Genomic DNA, 26898 nt, shown 5'->3' with positions numbered 1-26898 from the left:
TCCCAGCCTCCCAGCTGTGAAACGGGCAATACTATCGCTCTTTAACCTTGAGAGGCTGGACACCATCATACTGCACTTTTGCTCTACTCCACGTTTTTTTGCCAGATGATATAAGCATATGGAGGTCACTGTCACCCAAAAGGAACTGCTGGATCTGATGCATCCATTTCGCTTTACAGATTGGTACCTCAAACTAGACTTCACCAACTCCCAAGTTAAACTTAAAGTCTCCAAATTATGTGTTCCATCCATTTCCTTGCCATCCTAGAATCGTCACACCTTCATTTAGCTCCCTACTGACCACAGATCCTTTCTCTAAGACAAGCAGCCTCTAATATTAATATTACTGTTAATATGCTATTCTCTGAGGATCACCACTCAGATACACCACTCCTGAGGGAACCAATGTTCAACATTTCATTATGCTTCGTTTTAAGCCATATAATTGCTTACGGTAAATATACCTCTCCTGTTACCTCTCCCGTCCCTTCTCCCTGCTCCCCTTCCCTCTGATACAATTCAAAAAAATGTTTACCTTCCCTTTTTTCTTTTGTTCAGGATTATGAATCAGGGCTACTATGCTCTGTTATGCACTTGCATCTCTTCTTGTTTTTCAAAATAAAAAAATATATTAATTTCTCAAGTCTTTAGTTATTCACACTGAAATTTGGTGCGGGAAAGGCACATTACGTGTATGTTTCCGGCCCTGTAAACCCTTACATATAGCCAGGTGATGCACAGAAATTAAACAACGCCTCCTACACAAGTTGTACCTGTTTAACTGCAGTCATTTCTCCTGTAGAGCCTTCTAAAATACGTGTATCAAAGGATTTTTTTCAACTCTAGCAGGCAGGAGATGGGGATCTAATGCCACACACACTGCAGAGCTAGAGCACAGAGCTCCAGTGAAACCTAAAACCTAAGTGAGGGACCCCCCCCCACAATTCTGACTAATAAAGATAATCACAGAAAACTTGCCTTGCCAGCAATTGGAAAGGATGTTTGAAAAAGCCAATTGTAACATATTTAAGTAAACTGGAATACTGAGGTCATAGGTTTTATTCCTGTACTGTTGAATAAAGGTATTTTGAATAGATTCTTAAAGAGAATATGTTCGAAAAAGAACACACTATATGGCTTAATATTTTTTTATTAATCAGATTGTGTTTACGCCTCAGTCAATATGCTGTTATTAAAATATATGTATTAAAAGAAATGAAATGAACAGCGGTGGTGCTAAAATCCACCAATAAAAGGATTTGCACATCCAGAGCCTGAATTTATAAAATGCTAGTGTTTACGGTGAAATCCCTCTTCCGAATTCTGCACACACCTTGGGCAGCTACAGAAAGTAATTGAAGTGCCACACAATTAAATAGCATGTCCCCAACAACCTAAGTAAAGGTTGAAGATTTTTTTTTTAACTACTTTAACCGGTACTGCTATCAATTTTTCCTTTTTAAATACATTTTATACACTCTCAAGACTCTGGAATTTCAGATAAACCTTATGTAATTTAAAATACGATAATTATTGACTCATGACCATCTACTTTTGCTCTTTGCAGTTACATATTTTGCTAATGTTTAAGTTGTTTAACCACTTCAGCCCTGGAAGATTTTACCCCCCTCTTGACCAAATCGCTTTAACTGACAATTGTGCGGTCGTGCAACGTTGTACCCAAACAAGATTGACGTCATTTTCTTCCCACATATAGCGCTTTCTTTTGGTGGTATTTGATCACCTATGCTTTTTTTTTTCCGCTAGAAACAAAAAAAGAGTGACAATTTTGAAAAAAAAAACTCAATATTTTTAACTTTTTGCTATAATAACTATCCCTCAAAAATATATAAACTATTTTTTCCTCAGTTTAGGCCAATATGTATTCTTCTACATATTTTGGTTAAAAAATGGCAATAAGCATATATTGATTGGTTTGCGCAAAAGTTGTAGCGTCCACATAATATGGCATTTTTTGGCATTTTTATTATCATTTTTTTTGTTACTAGTAATGGCGGGGATCTGTGATTTTTATTGGGACTGTGACATTATGACGGACATGTTGGACAATTTTGACACAGTTTTAGGAGCATCGGCATTTTTACAGCTATCAGTGCTATGAAAATGCATTGATTACTTTAAAAATGTCACTGGCAGTGAATGGGTCAACCACTAGGGGGCAATCAAGGGGTTAATGTGTTCCCTAGTGTGTGTTCTAACTGAAGGGGGGAGGGGACTGTGTAGGGGAAAAGATAGATCGCTGTTCATATTCTGTATGACCAGACAATTTGTCACTTCTCCACTAAGAGAACCGGAAACTGTGTGTTTACACACACAGATCCTGGTTCTCCGTGTATCCCGAGGGATCGCGGGCACCTGGCAGTGATCGCGACTGCCGGGCCCTCACATCGGCTCAGTTGGCGAGCAGGTGGTGTGCACGCGACCCCTAGTGGCCACAGGTCGAAGCAATGTTACATAACTTTGTTTTGCCCAGCCGTGCCAGATGGTTGGCAAGTGGTTAAATAGAAAGAGTGGAAACTAAATATCTAAAGTATTGCCATCCTAAAAGCCTTAAAAGATAGGTATGGGTTAACAAAAAAAAGACAGTTATACTCAGCTAGGTGGATACAGCATCATGCCGTTGTTGCATTTGTCTCCCGCTGGCTGTAGGACTGAAAACTGAGTGATCAAACACCACTGATCCCTCAGTTCTCAATGTTATGTCAGCATAGAGCTGGTGACTTTCAGTCACTGGCTGCCGGCTCTGCCCCTTTAGAGCTCACTGGAGTGCAGAGCTGTGGAGGGGGCAGGAACGGCTGTTTCAGTCTTTCAGCAGCTCACTGAGATGTTTATAAGTATATAACTTTTGGTATATAGCAGAACTGCAGCAGTATTTGATGTGTACACCTTTTTTTTCATTTTTGTGGTGGTAGCGCGATTTTTTTCCTTTCTTTATTCACTGAGAGGCTGAGCCAGCTGTCGATCCAGGCTTCTGGGCTGATCCCGACCATATGGCTGTGAACTTTTCAGAGCCTTCACCGGCTCTGTGACATCAGTCGACAGCAGGCTTTAGCTTGCTGCCGGCTGAAAACCAGTCACAAAATGCAGGATGAAGTGCACTCCTGTGATCCCTAGAAGTATAGCCAAAAGAGCTTTGGCTATACTTCTCCTTTCAGGCTAGGTTCACACTGCAGTATGGAGAGGGTCACAGCAGGGGTCCCCGTTCCCCATTTCAAGTCCTATTTCGTCCGAATTTTTGGCTGAATTTGGACCTGAAATGGACCAGAAGATGCACAGGACTCAATGTGTGCAATTCGCTCCAGAGCCACTCTCTCCACTCTTTTTTCACTGGGCAAATAAACAGAAATGGGGCTATTGGCTCCAGCTGCTGACAATCAAATCCTATCACGGGGGAGACACTTCCTGTGTAAATGGACACAGGCAGCTGGGTTTTGCAGTGAGCCCACACGAGTACCCTCCTTAGCAAGTGGCTTGACGAGCCAGGAGCACTGGCAGGGGACCCCAGAAAAGGAAGATCTGGGCTGTTCTGTTGAAAACCATTGCACAAATCAGGTAAGTATGACATATTTGTTATTTAAAAAAATAAATAAAGGTTTAAAATCACTTTTAAAGGCTAAGTTTGGCTTTTGAAGGAAAGAGTCTATGTAGTCTAGGGTCCGCAGGAGGTAATACATTTTGCAGCTTTTAGAAATGTTGCTAGGAGAGAGCACAGTGCACATGCATGAGGATTCAATCAAAGAAGCAGTGTGATGCTGGTAGCAAGTGTCTTAGCAACAGGAAAGGACAGGATGGGAAAGAAAGCTAAGAAGAATCTGGCCAGTCATGGGGGGGGGGGGGGGGGGGGGTATGGTCCATAGATATTGCATTTATACTATTTATACTATACTATACTACTTCAATCATTTTAAAAACTTCATCGTTTTGCCTTACCTCCTGTGACCCCCTTGAATGCATAGACTATTTTCTTCTTTTAAAAGTTTTTTCCTTTTATTTACTGTGACTCTCTTACTCTCTTGCATTACCACGCTGTCACATGAGTTTGACATGAATGGATAATGGTGGCCCCTCTATGCCAACTGCAGTGTATTTTTTTTTTATATATTTATTGTATTTACAATGATCTGGTGTAAAAATTAATTTAAACTAATCTAAAACTAATGTATATAAAGCAGTGCTCAAAAGTTTGCATAGCTTTGGAGAATTGGTAAGATACAGAATGAGCGAGCAGGCAAAACACATTTCTTTTATTTCTTATGGCATTCATATTTAACTGTAGGTGATAACAGAGTGGCATAGCCATAAAACAAAACATGGCAACAAGTAAACAAATGAAATGACCCCTGTTCAAAAGTCTGCATACTCTTAGTTCTTAATACTGTATATTGCCTCCTTTAGCATCGATAACAGCCTGCAGTCTTTTGTAATAGTTGTATGCGAGACCCATAATTCTTGCAGGTGGTAGAGCTGTCCATTCATCTTGGCAAAGTGCTTCCAGGTTATACAAAGTCTTTGGTCGTCTTGAGATTTGAGATGAGACTTTTTCTGTCATGTCTATTTATATGAGTTCCAACTGTTCCAACAATGCTAGGTCATAGAGCAATGAGGTTTTCTCTGTCATATCCATGCATATGAGGAACATCCATCCCAAACCACGCCAGTCCAAATAGGACTATGGGGACTGCCCCACATGCGTTATGGACCAAACTAGAAATAGTTGGTCCATTTGGAGGGGTGAGTTCATCATCTTGCGAGCACTTATCAAGCACGGATTCATATCCAGTTTGTAGAGCACAAGCACTTTATTTGGGACTTTTATTGCTTAACCACTTGCCGCCCGCCCTACAGGCAAATGACAGCTGCAAAGTGGTTTCATAATCCTGATCGGACGTCATATGACGTGATCAGGATTTTGAGCCGCTGCGCGCCCCCGGGGGCGCGCATCGCGGCGATCGTTGTTGCGGGGTGTCAGTCTGACACCCCGCAACTACGATCTCGGTAAAGAGTCTCCGACGGAGACTCTTTACCACGTGATCAGCCGTGTCCAATCACGTCAGATGCGAGTAGAGGAGAGCCGATCGGCTGCTCCTCTGACAGCCCCCCTGTCAGAGGAGCAGCCGATCGGCTCTCCTCTACTCGCGTCTGACGTGATTGGACACAGCTGATCACGTGGTAAAGAGTCGGACTCTTTACCGAGATCGTAGTTGCGGTGTGTCAGACTATGCTGATCGATTATCAGTGCAGCCCCCCCGAGGATGCCCTCACTGGACTGCCAGGGACGCCACCAGACCACCAGGGATGCTCAGCACAAGGTAATCCTCCCTAGACCACCAGGGATGCCAGTCAGTGCCCACAATGGATGCCAATCGGTGCCCATAATGGATGCCAATCAGTGCCCACAATGGGCATCACTGATTGGCATGCATTATTGTTTGGCACTGATTGTAATCCATTAGTACAGTATAACATAATACAATGCCGCCTATCAGTGCCCACCTGTGCTGCCTATCAGTGCCCATCTGTGCCAACTATCAGTGCCCATCCATGCCCATCTGTGGCGCCTATCCATGCCCATCTGTGCCGCCTATCCATGCCCATCCATGCCAATCCGTGCCAGCTATCAATGCCAATTTGTGCCACCTATCAGTGCCCATCCGTGTCGCCCATCAGTGCCACTGATCAGTGACGCCTATCAGTGCCCATCAGTGCCGCCTATCAGTGCCACATATCAGTGTCCATCAATGCCACCTCATCAGTGCCACTTCATTGGTGCCACTTCATTGGTACCCATCAGTGCCACCTTATCAGTGCCCATCAGTGTAGCCCCATCAGTGCCCATCAGTGAAGGATAAAACGTACTCATTTACAAAGTTTTGAAACTGAAACAAAAAAAAACATTTTTTTTCCAAATTTTCGGTATTTTTTTATTTATTTAGAAAAAAATAAAAACCATAGAGGTAATCAAATACCACCAAACAAAGCTCTATTTGTGGAAAAAAAAGATAAAAATTTCATTTGGGTACAGTGTAGCATGACCGCGCAATTGTCATTCAAAGTGCGACAGCGCTGAAAGCTCAAAATTGGTCTGGGCAGGAAGGTGTTTAAGTGCCCCGGTATTGAAGTGGTTAAAGATTTTTGATGTTTGTTACAATTAATTTGTATGGGACTTTTTAGTAATTTTTTAATTCAAAGTCGCATCAGCTTCAAATGTGATATTGATTTAATATTTGCTGCACTTAGCGCGCTTCATTCATTCTCTAAATATGAAATATTGCCTAGTAATGAGTAATGAGTCAGAATATTAGTGATTTGTAACCATCTTCATGAGTAATTACATTATTTGGAATATACAGTATGTGATCATTACTACTCTACAAGAGCTTCCAAACCAATGTACAAAATAATATAAGCAGTAATATTTTGAATCAAAGCCTATTTGTACCTCCACCACCTCATTTTTAAAACATTGAACACATTGAATAGTTTTTTTTTTGTTTTTTTTTAACACATTCTCCCGCTTCAAAAAAAAACTTTAACATGTTGATGTGAATATATATTTTTTTATTTTTTTTTAAAAAGTTGTTTACACTAAAAAGACCAATTGGCCAAGATGGCATGGCATTCTACATTTTCATTTTTTATCTAAGGCATTTTCCCCTTAAACCTTATATACTAAACAACCCTATCTAGAAAATCACTTTTTTTTTAAAAAACAAAAGCTATTTTTATTTAATTTCAAGGTAGACGTACATGGAGTTATGGAGTTATAAAGTATAAGGTAGAACAATACAAAGTAGCATCAGAAATTCTTAGTGTCCATACCCCACTCACACCAAGTGGGCACTAACTGTAATTAAGGACTGGACATCAAGTTAGGAATGTATGGAACATAACTACAATTATTATTGATATTTAGCATAACATTGAGTGTCAATATACTGTACGTGAGTAAAGTATCATTAACAGTAAGCGGGATGAGTTGGTTAATGACTTTTCCTCAAAATGTGAGCTAGAGAGACTGATTTTGAGAAGCTTAGTGAGAGATAACAACATCTGGTACTGGATCAAACAATTGTTAAGTAGATCTGTCTGGATATATGAAGAACTGAAGAATAGGGATGAGCCCGATATTCGAGTCGAATGTAAGTTTGAGTCGAGCATCGGGTATTCGTCTGTTTGCCGAATAGCAAACAATTTGGGGTGTTCGCGGCAAATTCGAAAGCCACAGAAAACCCTTTATAAGTCTATGGGATAAATCAAATGGGCTAATTTTTAAGGATTATATGCATGGTATTGTCATAAAAAGTGTTTGGGGACCTGGGTCCTGCCCCGGGGACATGTATTAATGCAACAAAAAAGTTTTAAAAATGACCATTTCTTCAGGAACAGTGATTTTAATAATGCTTAAATCGAAACAATTCAAGTGAAATATTTCTTTAAATTTCGTACCGGGGGGGGGGGTTGGGGGGGTGTCTAGAGTATGCTTGTAAAGTGGCGCATGTTTCCCATGTTTACAACAGTCTCTGCACAAAATTACATTTCTAAAGAAAAAAGTCATTTAAAAGTACTCGTGGCTATAATGAATTGTCGGTCCCGGCAATACACATAAAGTCATTGAAAAAAATGTCAGTCCGTTACCAGGCCCTTTGGGAACGGCGCGCCAATATTTTAAAAAAAATTGGCGTGGGGGTCCCCCTTCGGGTCTGGTATGGATTTTAACCACCTTCAGACCGGACCATTTTGCTGGTAAATGACCAGAGGTCTTTTTACAATTTGGCACTGCGCTGCTTAAACTGGTAATTGCGCGGTCATGCAATGTTGTACCCAAACAAAATTTGCGTCCTTTTCTTCCCACAAATAGAGCTTTCTTTTGATGGTATTTGATTGCCTCTGCGATTTTTATTTTTTGCGATATAAACGTAAAAAGACCGCAAATTTTGAAAAAAAAATGATATTTTCTACTTTTTGTTATTAGAAAAATCCAATAAACTCAATTTTAGTCATACATTTAGGCCAAAATGTATTCAGCCACATGTCTTTGGTAAAAAAAAAGTAAATAATTGTATATTTATTGGTTTGCGCAAAAGTTGTCACATCTACAAACTAAGGTACGTTTTCTGGAATTTACGCAGCTTTTAGTTTACGACTGCCTATCTCATTTCTTGAGGTGCTAAAATGGCAGGGCAGTACAAAACCCCCCCAAATGACCCCATTTTGGAAAGTAGACACCCTAAGGAAATTGATAAGTGGCATGTTGAGCCCATTGAATATTTTATTTTTTTGCCTCAAGCGATTGAATAATGACAAAAAAATAATAATTTTTTTTTTTTTACACAAAGTTGTCACTAAATGATATATTGCTCACACATGCTATGGGCATATGTGAAATGACACCCCAAAATAAATTCTGCTGCTTCTCCTGAGTACGGGGATACCACATATGTGGGACTTTTTGGGAGCCTAGCCGCGTACGGGGCCCCGAAAACCAAGCACCGCCTTCAGGCTTTCTAAGGGCGTAAATTTTTGATTTCACTTCTCACTACCTATTACAGTTTTGAAGGCCATAAAATGCCAAGATGGCACAAAACCCCCACAAATGACCCCATTTTAGAAAGTAGACACCCCAAGCTATTTGCTGAGAGGCATTTTGAGTCCATGGAATATTTTATATTTTGCCACAAGTTGCGGGAAAATTACAAACTTTTTTTTTTTTTTTTTTTTCACAAAGTTGTCACTAAATGATATATTGCTCACGCATGCCATGGGCATATGTGAAATGACACCCCAAAATAAATTCTGCTGCTTCTCCTGAGTACGGGGATACCACATATGTGGGACTTTTTGGGAGCCTAGCCGCGTACGGGGCCCCAAAAACCAAGCACCGCCTTCAGGCTTTCTAAGGGCGTTACAGTTTTGAAGGCCATAAAATGCCAAGATGGCACAAACTCCCCCCCAAATAACCCCATTTTGGAAAGTAGACACCCCTAAATGTAGGGGTACACTAGTGAGACTAGGTAATAAATGGCGGGTGCCCTGAAACTATAAAAAAAATAACTAACCAACCAGCGTCACCTGTAACAGTTATATGGTGATCACTGGTGAAAGGGTTAACTAGGGGGCAATCAGGGGGCTTTATGCGGTAGTATATGGGGGTCCCTGGCGCTATAAAAAGCTGCGGCGAACCTAAATACCTACCTGCCTAACTAGCGTCACCTGTGACACTAATACAGTGATCAGAAAAACGATCGCTTATTAGGCACACTGGAGCGATGCGGGAACGCCACGAATCCGCGGCGGGTTCCCGCATCACATGCCTCCCGGCGGCAGTTCACACTGCCCTATGCGAACTGCTGGGAGTGTCAGTGAAATGTTAATGACACCCCCAGATCAGTTCGCATATCGCAGTGCGATCTGCAAACTCGGATCGCATGGTGTGAACACCCATGCGATCCGATTCTGCTGCGGACCAAAAAAAGGGTCCCGTGCGAGTTTGCGGCGGGTGCGGCGGGTGCGACACGAATTCAGCCATACTATCTGTATGGCTGAACTCGAATCGCACAGAGATCGGATGTGATTTGCACTGCAGTGCGGTGCGAATCACATCCGTTCTCATAAACCGCTGCAATGTGAACCCAGCCTTAGTGACACTGGCGACGGGGGGTGATCACGGGGTTAAACCTTTATTGGGGGGGTTAGGGGGGTACCTTAGAACTAAAGGGGGCTAACCCTAACTGCCCTAACAGTTATTACAGTCACAAATGACACCCGCCGGGTGATCAGGGGGTTAAACCTTTATTAGGTAATAAATGGCGGGTGCCCTGAAACTATAAAAAAATAACTAACCAACCAGCGTCACCTGTAACAGTTATATGGTGATCACTGGTGAAAGGGTTAACTAGGGGGCAATCAGGGGGCTTTATGCGGTAGTATATGGGGGTCCCTGGCGCTATAAAAAGCTGCGGCGAACCTAAATACCTACCTGCCTAACTAGCGTCACCTGTGACACTAATACAGCGATCAGAAAAACTATCGCTTATTAGGCTGGGTTCACACTGGAGCGATGCGGGAACCCGCCGCGGATTCATGGGGGGCACATTAGAACTAAAGGGGGCTAACCCTAACTGCCCTAACAGTTATTACAGTCACAAATGACACCAATGCAAAAAAAAAAAAAAAAAGCAATTGGTGTCACTGTGACTGGGGGGGCAGGGGTAATTGGGGGTGATCGGGGGGTAAAGGGGGGGGGGTGAGTGTGCCTGGCATGTTCTACTGTATGTGTGGTGTGTTGGTGCAACTCACCGAACCTCTCTCCTCGGTGCCGGAACGAAAAATACCGACACGGAGGAGAGAATACATCACTTCCTCTCCTGTGTTTACATTACAGGAGAGGAAATGATGTCACGGGACATTTTCATTCGTCGGGAGCGATCGCGAGGGGGTGGCCATGAATAAATTGGCCGTCCCCTCGTCCGGGATCGCTCCCGAACGAATACCGACCGCCGCAGGCACCGGGCGGGGGCCCGACCGGCGGGCAGGCAAGGACGTACATGTAAGCCCTTATGCCTGCCCGTGCCATTCTGTCGACGTACATCATCGTGCGGCGGTCGGCAAGTGGTTAAGGGGAACCCTGCCCCCCCAAAAAAAAAAAAATGGCGTTGGGGTCCCCTTAAAAATCCATACCAGACCCTTATCCAAGCATGCAACCTGGCAGGCCACAGGAAAAGAGGGGGGATGAGAGAGCGGCCATCGCTGAACCGTACCAGCCCACATGCGCTCAACATGGGGAGGGTGCTTTGGGGTAGCCCCCCAAAGCACCGTGTCCCCATGTTGATGGGCACAAGGGCTTCATACCCTCAACCCTTGCCCAGTGGTTGTGGGGGTCTGCGGGCAGGGGGCTTATCGGAATCTGGAAGCCCCCTTTAACAAGGAGACCCACAGATCCCGAACCCCCCCTGTGTGATATGGTAACGGGGTACAAATGTACCCCTACCATTTCACAAAAAAAGTGTGAAAATGGACACCCCTACTGTCTTTTACAAAGTAGGGAAGATGATTAACCATGTCCTTGATTAGTGAGCCTATGTATTTCCCCACCTTTTGCAAGGGACCCTTAATGGCTGAAACAATAGGCCTCCCAGGGGGCCGGTTTAGGGATTTATGTAATTTAGGTGTAATGTAGAAAAGTTGGGATGGTGAAGTGCGCAACATTAAGGAAGTCATACTCCTTTTAAGCGAGCAGGCCCTCCTATAAGCCTAGTTTGAGTTTGGTGTTCAAAACCCTGACAAGGGCCGGGAATGGAGTCTCAGTAAGTTTTTTATATGTGGAACCTTCGCCAAGCAGCCTCAAAGTCTCATCCTCATAGAGGGTCTCACTCATGAGGACTACATTCCCCCCCTTGTCACTTTTCTTGATCACCAGGTCGGGATCTTCTTCCAATTCTCGTAAGGCCTTCCTTTCCTCACTAGTTAATTGTTAGGGCCCATCCAATCCCAGTAGATCTTGCTCAGGTCTTTTTGGACCAAGTCCAAAAAGACTTTAAGCCATTTATGTTTGGACAAAGTTGGCATTTTAATAGATTTAATCCTTAAGTTAGCATTCCTCCTGATTGGTTGGCCTGTTTCTTCCTCCAAATCATTGTTTTCATTTTCATCCAGCAGGGATAAAAGATTTTCTAAAGCTTCCTTCTCCTCACTACCTAGACTCTTTTCTACAGTTTCTTGGTTTGGTGCCATAGCTTAAAAATTATTTTTCTCAGAAAGAAGCTAATATTTTTAAAAACCTCAAATTTGTTCATCAGGGAGGTGGGAGAAAAGGACAAACCCTTCTTTAAACGTTTTACATGATCATCATTTAGTTGGAACTCAGACAAGTTCACTACTTTTAGGTCTTGTATTTGATCATCAATTTCATTATATAATATCTCTTTTGGCTCCTTAGTCTCCCACTTCTCGTATTTTTTACACATAAAACAAACCAAGTGTAGCGCTGTCCCCACTATTCCTATTCCAACAGTAACAGTCTGAATGTATGTTCTCCGCTCTAGGTGTGACAGTTCTCCCACAAGTCCACTGGGTGGCGGACATAAATCTGAAAGTATATAAAGCAAGAAAGAGTGCACGCCAGCCCTAGTGTATTACCGTTTAATTCATAAAATTCAATATATAGAAATGAGGGTTGCACTCACAAACAACCGGTGTAAAAAAGTGTGAACAGCTCCATAGAAGCCTCCTCTCCTAGTCTGTGAGGATCAGTTGGCTCACAGCGACTTGCAGCGTGGTAAAGGGTTGTTTCTGTAAGCACAAAAAGCCTACTTCCTTGTATCACACGCCACGCAAACACTTGCATGGACCAGCCGGCGCTGTTTAACAGATTCTAATAATACATGATAAGATTATTCTTGTCATTATTAGTTTACATATTAAAGTTAATATAATTAATCTCAAAAACTGCAGGTATTCCAAAAATGTACACCCTTTACCGAAATACCCATTGCTGCGCCTAGACAAAGCCTGCTCCCTCAACTTGAGCTGCCACTTGAAAAAATGTAAAGTGCAAATTGTATTTTACCTTTTAAAACTAAAATCAGAAAAAAGGAAAAATAGTGGCGCTTAACTATAAATTATAACTAACTCCAAGAAACGTGACAACAATTAAATGGTATGAACAAGATGTGTGAGAACAACAATTGTATGACCCTGTGATAAGGAAACTGAATAAATGTGTCACAGAACAACCAAAATTAAGATAAAGTTCATGAAAGTGTGCAAAAGTATCATTTGAAGTAATGTCTCTTCTTATTCCATCCACCACACCAAAGTGATCAGTGATTCCACTCCCTTAAGAAATGCACTCACCGACTCCCACTCCGACTAGTGCTGGAACAGGTAGCGTTAGTAGCATTTAGCCTCAGTCCTTGTCAGCTGCCAGAGTACGGGAGATGCTGGTTGTGGGTCTCTGCTCCCTGGTGCATTGGTGTGCAGAGGTAGCAGAGGTCCAGTTGGTTATTTTTTTGTACCCGTCTTTGAGGTTGAGGATGGGAATTAATTGGTGTTGGTAGATGACCAAGAATTTAGCTGGGAAACCCCATCTATATAGGATTTTATGCTCTTGAAGTATTCTTGTGATGGGGGTGAAGGCTCTGCGCACCTCCACTGTGGCAGGGGAGAGATCAGTGAACATTAGAATTTTAGGGGGCTGGTATAGGTTTAGTGGTTTTGGCAGGAGAGAGGATTTGTTCTTTTACATGATAATGTATCCTTGCCAAGACATCCCTTGGCACCTCAGCGGGGAGGTGGGCAGGCTTAGCAATTCTATGGGCCCAATGAATAGTGAAATCATGTATGTTTAAGAGAGGGAGCAATTTTGATAAGAGTTGCTCAAGGTATTGAGTGAGCTTGTTTTAATAAATTCAGGGGAATCCCAGAATCTAATATTGTTGTGCCTAGAGCGATCCTCTGAGTCTGCCAATTTCACTTTAATGTGTTGAATTTCTTCCCCATGGTGATCATGTACATCCAAAAGCTCTTTGTGAGCCTTGGAATAATCTTGCATGTATTCTTCTAGTACATCAGCTCTTTCCTCTAGACAGTCCATTCTATCATGTATCTGAGATATGGACAGATATAGCTCTCTGTGTAAGTCCCTCTGGAGGGTTAATTATAGCATGGCTTCTGAGACAGGATTGTCTGATACAAGCAAGGCTGCTAGGGATGTATTGTGGTCTGCGGTGCTGTATTAGTGGGTGAGGCGGTGTGGTGCGGGCGGTTTAAACTTCTTTTGACATGCCCGGGTGTTCCCTGGTCATTCCCCCGCGATGGAGCTTTATTGTGGGTCAGACAATTGCCATGAGTTGCAGAGAATCCAAACAATGGAGCAAAGCTATTAAATAATAATTATATTCTGATAACATTTTGTCATTCTCAGACATTATGGTAGTGCCTTCATCGTAAATCCTTATTTGGGGTCCATTCAGACCATCCATTGTGCTGCGTCGCAGCAGCTGGTGTGCGATGCGGTTCGGCAGAACCAACGCAGTGTTGATACATGCATATCACACTGTTCACTTTTTTTTAACTTTATTGAAATGTCAAACAGTGACACTTCATAGAGTCCAATCAGCTGGCGGGCAATGACCTGCCCTGCATTGAATAAAGGACTGCATGCAGTACTTTTTTTCAGTGCACACTACGTGGGCACCACTGCAATGTCATGCTGTGAACCAGCCACACTGGAGACAAGGTATTTTGCCTTGTCTTGCGATGGAAATGCAGTGGAAGACACTGGGTCTGTGCTGGAATCGTTGTCTAATGCATTCCTGCTGCACTTGGTGTGAATGAACCCTTACAGCATGTGCTATCACTTTTAAATATCAATTTTTGCTAATATCAGAATGTTATCACAGCAATAGTTATTCTGTATTTTCAAATACTCGTAGATATCTATTACTCTGATACTTTCCCTGAATATACAATTCTTTGGGTTTGAGCAGAGCTTTACCTAGCTTGCATTTGTTCATATATCCGATACCAAAAAACATAAGCGGTTTAATCTCCACTTTTTATTCACATATGTTACACTGTAAAATATTAATTTATAATACCCGTATATACTCGAGTATAAGCCGAGATTTTCAGCCTCTTTTTTTAGGCTGAAAGTGCCCCCCTCAGCTTATACTCGAGTCACGCAGATCCGGTAGGCAGACGGTGACCATTCCACTATTCAAAAGCCGTGCCTCCCTGTCTGTGATAGGCGGAACACTCAATTTCCCAGCAGTGAGTGTTCCGCCTATCACGGACATCCGCTCATTCTCATACTACGGACGAGGATGAGAGGATGTCCGTGATAGGCGGAACACTGACTGCTGGGAAATTGAGTGTTCCGCCTATCACAGACAGAGAGGCGCGGCTTTTGAACAGTGGAATGGCCGCCGTCTGTCAGACGAGGAAGAGAGGTGCGGCATGGCACACAGAGGCTGCAGAAGGCAAAGAGACAGGTAGGCTGCGATGAACACAGGGAGGGACGGGACACAGGGATGGACGGGACACAGGGATGGACGGGACACAGGCATGGATGGGACACAGGCATGGACGGGACACAGGCATGGACGGGACACAGGGATGGACACAGGGATGGACGGGACACAGGGATGGACACAGGGATGGACGGGACACAGGGATGGACACAGGGATGGACACAGGGAGGTATACAGCTGCAGATGGGCATTGTTGACCCTCTTTTCCACTCTTTTAAGCTGTAACAGTAGCTGCTGCATGTCTCACCCTCGGCTTATACACGAGTCAATAAGTTTTCCCAGTTTTTTTGTGGTAAATTAGGGGCCTCGGCTTATATTCGGATCGACCTATACTCGAGTATATACGGTATATGGTATTTTTAAATGAGAAGCAGATAATACTGTTAGAAATAACATTTTAGTTATTTTTTCAATAAATGAACAGTTATAAAGCATTTATTTCTGACCCCACTCAGCTAATTATCTTCTGCCTTATCTATTAGATGTTTGCACAATAATATCAGTTTCTGAAATATGATCTGGGCAAACATGCAGGTTGGTTGATCATTTTCTATTTGCAAGTAAACAACACAAGTGTGTTCTATTTAATCAACTAAACAATCCTGTATTGTAAATTCCCTGCACATGAATAAATAATTAATGCAAATACAGCTTCAGCTTATTCACTAAGCTAAGTGAAGAGTCACTTTGCTAAGTATACATTTTCTATTTGATTTGTAAAGAAGTAAAAAATATCTACAATTGTGTGAAAAAAGTAATTGCCCCCCTCCCATGCTGAATCATGAACGAACTGTGATTAACCAAATTGTTTTGGAAAGCTGAGTTACTGTAAATTTCACTTGCCACACCCAGGCCTGATTACTGCCAGACCTGTTAAATCAAGAAATCACATAAATAGAAGCAGTCTGACAAAGTGAAGTGTGCTAACAGATCACAAAAAGACACACATGTCACAATCTAAAAAAAATCAAGAACAGATTAAAAACAAAGTAATGTACATGTATCAGTCTAGGAAGGATTTCAAAGCCATTTCTAAGCTTTTGGAACTCCAGTGAACCATGGGGAGAGCCATTATCCACAAATGGAGATAACTTGGAACAGTGGGGAACCTTCCCAGGAGTGACAGGACTACAAAATGTACTCCAAGAGCATGACGGCGACTCATCCAGGAGGTCATAAAAGAACCCAGAACAACATCTAAATAACTGCAGGCCTCAATTGCCTCAGGGAAGATCGGGGGTTCATGATTCTATAATAAGAAAGAGACTGGGCAAAAATGGCATCCATGGGAGAGTTCCAAGGCCAAAGCCACTGCTGACCAAAAAACACATAGGCTCATCTCACATTTACCAAAAAACATCTTGATTATCCCCAAGACTTTTAGGCAAATATTCTGTGGACTGATGAGACAAAAATGAAACTTTTTGGAAGGTGTGCGTCCCTTTACATCTGGCATAAAACTAATAGAGTATTTAATTTCAAGAATATCATACCAACAGTCAGATATGGTGGTAGTGGGATGGTCTGGAGCTGCTTTGCAGCTTTAGGACCTGGACGACTTACCATAATTGATGGAACCACCAACTGAGATGCTGTATCCTGAACTTACACAGGCCATTCATGCTGGAAAACCCTCCAATGTGGCTGAATTATTTTGCATTTTGCAAAGATTGGGACAAAATTGCTTCACAGCAATGCGAAAGACTCAAGCTTGATTGCAGTTGTTGCTGCTAAGGGTGGCACAACCAGTTATTAGGTTTAGGGGGCAATTATTTTTTCACATAAAGCCAGGCAGGTTTGGACAGCTTTTTTGCCTTAATAAATGAAACCATACTTTAAAAACTGTATTTTGTATTTACTCGGGTTATCAAAATTTGTTTGATAATCTAAGTCATTTAAGTGAGACAAATATGCAAAAAAATAAAATATTTTTTCATACAACTGTATATTAAAGAAATAAATCAACTAATTTATTAATTAACGTGTTTAAAAAATGTGTATATATATATATTTATAATAATAACTTCTAAAAATATAAAAGGTTATAATACATCTGATAAGCTATGGCATATCTTCTGTGAAGACTCTTAATTTTTAATGATATTTTCACAAATAAAAAGTCAATGTATTTTAAAATCATGTTAACAGTACATCAACCGTATCTGCATATTAGCTTTCAGTAATACATGGTTGGCAGAGGGAAGGTCAGCAGTGTCTACCAGTCAGGCTTGTATATATATATGTATATATATATATATATATATATATATATATATATATATATATATATATATATATATTTTTACTACTGTTAACACATGGATAACACATGGATGGCACATGCCTATAGGAGGGGATGACCTCATCAGCATTATTTAGCTCCATTATTGTCAAATCCACAGGCTGGGACAGAGACATGACACCGCAATGTTCCTTATGTTAAATATAGAAAGATGTATCTCACTCCTTGTTGTGCAGTGTGGCAGGGGTGTATGAACTTGGCTGAACAGATTTTCATAACTTGTGATGGGTAAAACAGTATTAGCGCAGGGTTATGAGTAAGGGTGACCAAACCCATATGAGGATGGTTTTATGGTGCTAGCTCTATTCAACCAACTACACACACATCCAGCAGTTTCCATTCCATTGACATGTATACTTGGTGTCACGGTTCCATGTACATTGATCTGGAGCCGGGTTTTAACTCCTGGTCGAGCTGCTCATGGTTCCTGCCAATCCACCCAGAACCTAGGTCAGTGATGGCGAACCTTGGCACCCCAGATGTTTTGGAACTACATTTCCCTTGATGCTCATGCACTCTGCAGTGTAGGTGAGCATCATGGGAAATGTAGTTCTAAAACATCTGGGGTGCCAAGGTTCGCCATCACTGACCTAGGTATTAGTAAGCCTGTGCACCTGTGGCTTAGTGTTTGAGCAACGTCTCGCCACGCTGATGCCGAACCCTACTATTACTCTGCCATTTGTTGAGTATTCCCTAATCCTGTGTGTTGTTTGATCCTGGCTTTGTCCTTGGTGTTTCCCTCTGGCTTTTCAGTTTACTCCCTTTTGGTTTCTATCAGTGGTTTCCTGTATTCCCTGTTACTGTGTGTGTCTGTCTCTGCTTAGTCTCCTGTGTGTACTCTGTGTCCTTCCAGTGTGCGATTATGCTGCACCTGGGGGCTGCCTAACAGCACAACATCCATACCACCAGTAGCTCTGGAGAAGACTGAGTGGCCCCTTAGATCCTGTGACTCTGGCACACCGGTGTTGCATGTGGTCACACTGCTCCAGCATCAGAAGACCCATACCCAGGTACACTTGGTTAGTTGTTGCAGTGGCTGCTCGATCTTAAACTACAGTCCCAGGTGGTCTTACCCTCTGATTGGGACTCTTAGCTTTATGAGCATACATATCTAAATGAAAGGAGAGGGCAGGAAGGAGTATGAAGGAGTATGAATGAATGAGTGGGGTCAAGACCTCCCATTGCTTGATCATCATACAAGGTTCTTAAATCCATAGGATTACCCCCAGGATTGTTTAGTAGAGGCAGACATTGCCCAAAGCAGATATTGGCTGTGTTATGCCGCATACACACGAGCGGACTTTTCAACATCCAAAGTCCGACGGACTGAGTCCGTCAGACTATTCGATCGTGTGTGGGCTGCAACGGACTTTTGACTCGCCAAAGTCCGAAGGACTTTAGAATATGGAACATGCTTCAAATTTTCCCGACGGAACTCCGCCGGACCCGGTCCCTTCGAAAACTCCGCTCGTGTGTATGCTATTCCGACGGACTAAAACCGACGCTAGGGCAGCTATTGGCTACTGGCTATGAACTTCCGTATTCGAATCCAGTCGTACGTCATCACGTTCGAATCCGTCGGAGTTTAGTGTGATTGTGTGTGGCCAAGTCCGCTCCGCCGAAAAGTCAGTCAGAACTCCGTTGGAACTCCGGCAGAACTCCGACGGAACTCCTTCGGAAGTCTGTCGGACATAAGTCCTCTCGTGTGTACGGGGCTTTAGGAGACAATAATCTGTCCATGGACAGTTTTAGAGTCTTCTGTTAATAATTCTTCCCCAAGCATGGTTATTTTTCACTGTGAGAAATAAATACATACACTTACATTGAGAAAACAATGAAAAGTATTGCAGGGTTTTCTTAAGCCCCATACACACTATCAGATTATCTGCTGAGTTTTTCCTTCAGATTTACCAAAACCATGTAGTAGAAGGACCTGCCTGATTGCATACACATTGAAACTCCTAAGGTTTGTCCTCATATTATATGGTTTTGGTAAATCTGAAGGAAAAACTCAGCAGATAATCTGATAGTGTGTATGGGGCTTAATACAACTGCACAGCTTCATGCATGCTGATCCTTCTGTATGGAAATTATAATCCATATTCTGCAATTCTTTTCTTATGCCATGTTTTATCAGAAGTACATGCAGATTTTGATCTATCTCTTTTCAGCTGATGTGATGGTTTTGTAGTGTGTTCTATGTTGTACATAATAAATATGTTACATAAGACAAGTTAAAAATATATCTGTTTGTACATTTATATTTCAGTGTGATGGAAAGTGTCTAAAGGCCTATGTTCATATGGCGAAAGCCTTTCTTGGACTTAAAAAAATTGAGGAGGTAAGTCCTATGGAAACCAAGCTGTTTAACCACTTAAGCCCTTGGAAGGTTTACACCCCTTCATGAGCAGGCTATTTTTTGTGATATGGAACTGGCAATTGCGCTGGCGTGCAACGCTGTACCCAAATACAATTTATGTCCTTTTTTCCCTACACATAGAGATTTCTTTTGGTGGTATTTGATAACCTCTGCTTTTTTTTTTTTTGTGCTATAAATACAAAAGTGACACTTTTTGGGGACCAGTGACACTAATACAATGATCAGTGCTAACAAAAATGCACTGTCACTGTACTAATGACACTGGCAAGGAAGGGGTTAAGACCAGGGGGAATCAAAGGGTTAAATGTGCTCATAACTGAGTGGGGAGGGCTTAACCGGAGGAAGACAGTGATCTGTGTTTCTGCTTATAACCACTTGCCGACCAACGCATGTAGATTTATGTTGGCAGAATGGCACGGCTGGGCAAATGGGTGTACAGGTACGTCCCTTTGAATTTGCCGCATGTGGCCACGTGCATGCCAGCGGTGGCGCATGCGCGACCCTGCTGGGAGCTCCGTGAGATGATCGTGGGTACGCCCGCGGACATCGAGCCCACGGGGATACCCTCGATCATCTCACAGAGCTGAAGAACGGGGAGATGCTAATGTAGACAAGCATTTCCCCGTTCTGCCTAGTGACAGTATCACTGATCATAGCTGCCTGTGATCGGGAGCTATGATCAGTGATGTGTGACACACAGCCCCTCCCCCCAACAGCTAGAATCACTCCCCAGGACACACTTAACCCCTTTCTAACCAGCTTAACTCCTTCACCGCAAGTGTCATTTTTACAGTAATCAGTGCAATGTCATAGCACTGATTGCTGTAAAAATGACAATGGTCCCAAAAATGTGTCAAAATTGTCCGACGTGTCAGACGTGTCAGACGTGTCTGCCATAATGTTGCAGTCCTGATAAAAAACGCAGATCGCCGCCAATACTAATAAAAAAAAATTAATAATAAAAATGGCATAAAACTAACCCCTATTTTGTAGATGCTATAACTTTTGCGCAAACCAATCAATTGCGATTTTTTTTTTTTACCAAAAATATGTAGAAGAATACGTATCGGCCTTAACTGAGGAAAAAAATTGTTTTTTTTTATATATTTTTGGGGGATATTTATTATAGAAAAAAAATAAAAAATAATGTGTTTTTTTCAAAATTGTCGCTCTATTTTTGTTTATAGTGCAAAAAATAAAAAAACGCAGAGGTGATCAAATACCACCAAAAGAAAGCTCTATTTGTGGGGAAAAAAAAGGACGTCAGTTTTGTCTGGGAGCCACGTCGCACGACCGCGCAATTGTCAGTTAAAGTGATGCAGTGCCGAATTGCAAATCTCAAAATGGTCTGGGGCGTAAGTGGTTAATGGGAAAATACCATGCATTACTTTGTGTTTTCAATTTTCTATCAATTTTCAGTATTTCACTTCTAATTACTATTCAGAGAAAATTATATCCGCCTGTACATATGAAGTGATTAGTATGATTTAGAACTGTTATATGTTATTCTTTGCTTCAATCAAACACAATCTAGTACAACAATATCAAAGTGAATCTTTCGAGGATGAATTATCACTACAGAACACTTGGTTGGTATTACAAGGCAATGAAGCATTTCTAACTTTGTAATCAGTTCTTTTTATTTGAGTGGCGAAAGAAGAATTAAGAAAATAACTTTTGATTAAAACCTCCTATTTACGGTCCGAAGGGTAGTTTCTAAATGCAGCTTCTAATTCTTTAAATTAAATCTTAAAACTTGTTTTGTTAATTTTCTTATATTTCATTGTTATTAAATAAACTATTTTATGGTCCTTGCATTACAGTGATTCATAAACAGTGTTTAATATTTTTAGTTGTTTGGAAAAAAAATTTTTTTAATACATGGTGCATCCATTATACTTATCTAGAGGATGATCAACTGTCCAAAAGGAATGCCCAGCGCTTCCTACAGATGTCTGTAACAGACTAATGCCACGTACACACGATCAAACAATCCGGTGAAAAAGTCCGGCAAACTCAAGTCCGCCAAACAATCCCCCCGTGTGTAGCCTCCGGCATACTTTTTTGACCCGAAAGTACGGCGGACTTAGAATGCCGTGTTGCACTCCAATCTTCCCGCCGGACTCGCATTTCGGCGGACAATCCGGCCATGTGTATGCCAGTCCGCCGTACTTTTGAAATGAGCAGACTTTTCCCGCCCAGAGAAAAGTCCGCTCATTTTGAGCGGGTCTCCAGGTAGGCGGGGCCCGCGAAGGAGACGTCGCTGGCCCCGCCGCCTGGTATGGACTTAAAGGGGAACCCCAACGCCGAAAAAAATCGGCGTGGGGGTCCCCCCAAGTCCACAACAGACCCTTGTCCGAGCACGCTACCCGGCCGGCCAGGAAAGGGGGGGCGAGCGAGTGCCCCCCCTCCTGAGCCGTACCAGGCCGCGTGCCCTCAACATGGGGGGTGCCTTGGGGAAGAGGGGGCCGCGCGGCCCCCCCACCCCAAAGCACCTTGTCCCCATGTTGATGAGGACAAGGGCCTCTTCCCGACAACCCTGGCCGTTGGTTGTCGGGGTCTGCGGGCGGGGGGCTTATCGGAATCCGGGAGCCCGATTTTTTTCGGCGTTGGGGTTCCCCTTTAAGTCCATACCAGGCGGCGGGGCCAGTGACGTCTCCTTCGCGGGCCCCGCCTACCTGGAGACGCGCTCGAAATGAGCGGACTTTCCTCTGCGTGTGTGGGCGAGTCCGTTCATTTCAAAAGTAGGGCGGATAGTACGGCAGACTTAGTACGCCGTATTAGTCCGCTCAAAAAGTGCAGTGTGTGGGCAAGTAGCCCGTTCGGAAAGTCCGACGGACAGTCTGGCGGGAAGTCCGCCAGACTAAGTACGTCGGACATACCGCTACGTGTGTATGCGGCTTTATTAATTAAGATGGTTCCACCTCTGACAGGAGAGCAGGGGTTGTCCTCCTTAGTTCTTCAGATCCATTTTAGAACAGCAGAAGCAAGAATATCCTTCAGCTTCATAGTGCGTGTATAAAGGTCTCACCTGCTGGTCAGGAGTGATAATATAAAATTTTCATACAGTATGCAACATTTCATTTTTACTTAGTAAAAAATACATTTTAATAATAATTTTAAATTGCATATCATAATGAAGGTGATTTACAAATGAACACAGCACATTTTCATTTACTCGCAGTAGTTTGCTGCATTGCAATAATACTAGTGAAGGAAATGCGCTTAAAACATTATGCCGCGTACACCCGATCGGAATTCCGGACAGAAAAAAGACCGATGAGAGCTATCAGAAAATGTGACCGTGTGTATGCTCCATCGGAATTTAGCTGTCTGAATTTCCGCCAGCCAAAAATGAATAGCATGTTCTCAATTTTCTCAACGGAAAAACTTTCTATCGGTAATTCCGATCGGGCGTATGCAATTCTAGACTTGCATAATGAAAAATTTCATTTAGTTTCGGTTCGTTGTCATTCGTAAAATACATCATGTCGTTCTGTTATATTCGTTATGTTACGTTAATAAGTTTTCGGATAATTCGTTATTATTATTATTATTCGTAGAGTGTCGAATTCATTCGTTCGTATTCCTTGAAATTCAATATTTATGTATGTATAGACATTCGTGATAATGATTCGTAGTTTGGAAATTCGTTTGTTTATTGAATCTATTAACACACACAATGACAACGTCTCTTCTCCTCGGCTCAAATACAATACAACACCCTTCTAACTCAGTTCTCAGGAATGCACTTTGCCAGTAATCCATCCTCCGGCACAAAATTAATTAGCTGATTGGACTATAAGATTTACTTTGAGCTGACCTTTTGTTTCATTAGATCTTTAACCACTTGGGATCCGCGCTATTGCCGAATGACGGCATTAGCGCGGACCTAGATTGCCGGGACTACGTCTATTGACGTCGTCCCGGTTACGAGCGGCCTGCGCGCCCCCTGAGGGGCGCGCGCGGCGCGCTCTGTGATCGGCGAGTCCGTGAGACTCGCCTGATCACCGATCCGTGTAAGGGGTCGATCCCGACCCCTTATCACGTGATCAGCTGTCAGCCAATGACAGCTGATCATGTGATAGAACGGAGCCGGTAATCGGCTAGTATTCCTCCTCGCGCTGACAGCGCGAGGAGAAAAAAAAAAAGCCGATCGCCGGCGGCCGTGTTCGGGACATCAGTCCCGATCACGGCCAGCAATTCAACCGGACACCTGCCCCCTGCCAGTGCCCACCTGCCACCCGCAGTGCCATCCTGAAATAAAGTAAGTGCCCCCCTGTCAGTGCCACCCAGCAGTGCCCATAGTGCCCACAGTGCCACCCAGCAGTGCCCACAGTGCCACCCAGCAGTGCCCACAGTGCCACCCACAGTGCCACCCACAGTGCCACCCACAGTGCCACCCAAAATCTGCCTCAAAGGTGCTGCACCCCAGTGCCACCCATCAGTGCCCAGCAGTGCCGCCCATCAGTGCCCAGCAGTGCCGCCCATCAGTGCCCAGCAGTGCCACCTATCAGAGCCACCTATCAGTGCCACCTATCAGTGCCCATCAGTCCCATCTATCTGTGGTACCTATCAGTGCCCATCCGTGCCACCCATCCGTGCCACTTATCCGTGCCACCCATCCGTGCCATCTTATCTGTGCCCATCTTTGCCCATCAGTGCCGCCTTATCTGTGCCCATCGGTGCCGCCTTATCTGTGCCTATTAGTGCCGCCTTAACTATGCCTATCAGTGCCCACCAGTGCAGCCTATCAGTGCCCACCAATGCAGCCCATCAGTGCCCACCAATGCAGCCCATCAGTGCCCACCAATGCAGCCTATCAGTGCCGCCTAATCAGCGCACTTCAATGAAGGAGAAAAATGACCCGTTTGCAAAATTTTATAACAAACTATTAAAACATGATTTTATTTTTTTATTTTTTTGCATCTTTTTTTGTTTGTTTAGCAAAAAATAAAACTCCGAGCTGTAACTAAATACCACCAAAAGAAAGCTCTATTTGTGGGAAAAAAATGATAAAAATTTCATTTGGGTACAGTGTTGTATGCCCGCGCAATTGTCATTCAAAGTGCATCAGCGCTGAAAGCTGAAAATTGGTCTGGGACTGAGGGGGGTTTAAGTGCCCAGTAAGCAAGTGGTTAAAGAATTACCAAATCATGTCGAATTCATTCAAATTCATTCGTTATATTTCTTTCGTATTCGTTGTTGTTCGTTATTTTTTTATTCAGACATTCGGATGCAAAATTCGGCGGAATTTCGATTTGTTACGAAACGAATTGCACAAGCCTATGCAATTCCGACACGCCAAAAATCACGCATGCTCAGATTCAACTACAAGACAGAAGCTATTGGCTACTGGCTATTGAACTTCCTTTTTCTAGTCACGTCATACGTGTTGTACGTCACCGCGTTATAAACGATCGGAATTTGATGTGACCGTGTGTAGGCAAGACAGCTTGAGCCGAATTCCGTCGGAATTCCGCCGGGAAAACCATCAGAGCTTTTTCCGACAAGAATTCCGATCGTGTGTACGCGGCATTACTCTCTGGCATGTCCTGTAATTGATTTTCTCACATCAGTCATTCAGAAATGCTTCAGCACTGGCAGCAGTTTTTGATATACAGATAGTAGAAGGATAACAGTGAGATGGACTTTTTACTTACAACTTCAATTTTTATAGTCTTGGCTTCATAATACTGTTACACCAGCTTTGTAGGGGGTCTACATCTGAGCGTGCATGGCAATAGGCACAAGAGTAACACTGGCTGAAGATGGTTAGCTTCTTTTTTTTTTTTTGTTGTAATTCAGCCAGTGGGTACAAATTAGATGGATGGAAGAATCCATTTTACTGGGACAATGTATTCTGATTGCGGGACCTGGTGCTGTCAGGATACAATGATTAGAAGTTGATTGGAAACAGCAAGTACTCCATTTACACCCCATGGGGGTTATTTATGAAATGTAAATACGCTTTGCACTGCAAGTGCACTTTCAAGTGCAGTCGCTCTAAATCTGAGGGGTAGATCTGAAATGAGTGGAAGCTCTGCTGATTTTATACAAGCTAAAATGCTGTTTTTTTATTTTCCTTGCATGTCCCCCTTGGATCTACAGCGACTGCACTTCCAAGTGTACTTGCAGTGCAAAGTGGATTTGCCTTTCGTAAATAACCCCACATGTGTCCAGAGCCCACAGCAGCAATGTAATATACTATTTACTTTGCAAGGGAATTTTCCCTTAGCTTAGTAAATTAGGTTATTCTCTGCTGACTTCCATCATCCAATCATGTGCAAGCAAAAATATATATTTTTTTATCTGCTTTGCATGTGATTGGGCATTCTTTGCAAAGTGATTTTTTTCCACCTTCACTAAGAGAAATTTCCCTTGCAAAGTGATCAACCTATTTGCCTTTAGCAAAACACCAGGTTTATACAACCAGATACAAGGAACTTTGACTCATGCTCGTGAAGTCATTAATTCAATATGGAGTACATATATGAAAACTAGGGTTGCACCGATACCGATACTAGTATCGGTATCAGTGCCGATACCGAGTATTTGCCCGAGTACTTGTACTCAGGCAAATACTCCCGATGCCTGAGCTGATACCTTTGCATTATGAGGTGACACCCGCAAGTCAGTGGGCAGAGCAGAGAGCGAGTCCTGGCAGTTAGGACCGAGTCCTGGCAGTCTGGCAGCAGCTGGAGGTAAGCTGGCCGGGGGCAGGGGTGTGGGTCGATGCATCGGGGATCTGGGCTAACTATATGGGCTGGGTGTAACAAGATGTCCGCTACTGCCTTCTGACTGCTGCTTACTGGAGCCGAGTGCAGGGTGTACCAAGATGGGCGTCACAGCACTTGTATACTGGAGAAAGTTTAAACTGTTATTGATTGTCTCTCATCATTCATTTTTAATGCCAGGCTGCCAGCAATTGCCAATGCAATCAGTGCTGCTTTTCATTGCCACTGCCTGCCCATAAGTGCCACCTATCAGTGCCCATAAATGCCACCTATCAGAGACAGGATCAGTGCCTATCAGTCAGTGCCACCTATCAGTGCTGAAAAGATATCATTCATCTGTACTGTGCTTTGAAAACTGTCACATGGCATTAAAAAAAAAGTATCGGTATCAGCAAGTACTTGAAAAAATGTATTGGTACTTGTACTCAA

At 43.0% G+C, this 26898-nt stretch overlaps 1 protein-coding gene across 2 annotated transcripts in view; it reads left to right on the top strand.

The window, feature by feature from the left end:
- The window catches only part of TTC12 (tetratricopeptide repeat domain 12), a 348845-nt gene that overhangs the window by 206019 nt on the left and 115928 nt on the right, over positions 1 to 26898 (top strand). For both annotated transcript variants that reach the window (XM_077458134.1, XM_077458133.1), the window contains one exon: positions 19622 to 19693. In XM_077458134.1, the coding sequence (XP_077314260.1) occupies positions 19622 to 19693 (72 nt within the window). The remainder of the gene's footprint in view (positions 1 to 19621; positions 19694 to 26898) is intronic.

This window comes from Lithobates pipiens, unplaced genomic scaffold, assembly GCF_037356315.1.
Source record: "Lithobates pipiens isolate NorthernLeopardFrog02 unplaced genomic scaffold, aLitPip1_a1.2 Scaffold_27, whole genome shotgun sequence".
Classification (NCBI taxonomy): domain Eukaryota; kingdom Metazoa; phylum Chordata; class Amphibia; order Anura; family Ranidae; genus Lithobates; species Lithobates pipiens.
Note: the sequence above shows the minus strand (reverse complement) of the source record. Positions and strands in the feature narration are given on the sequence as shown.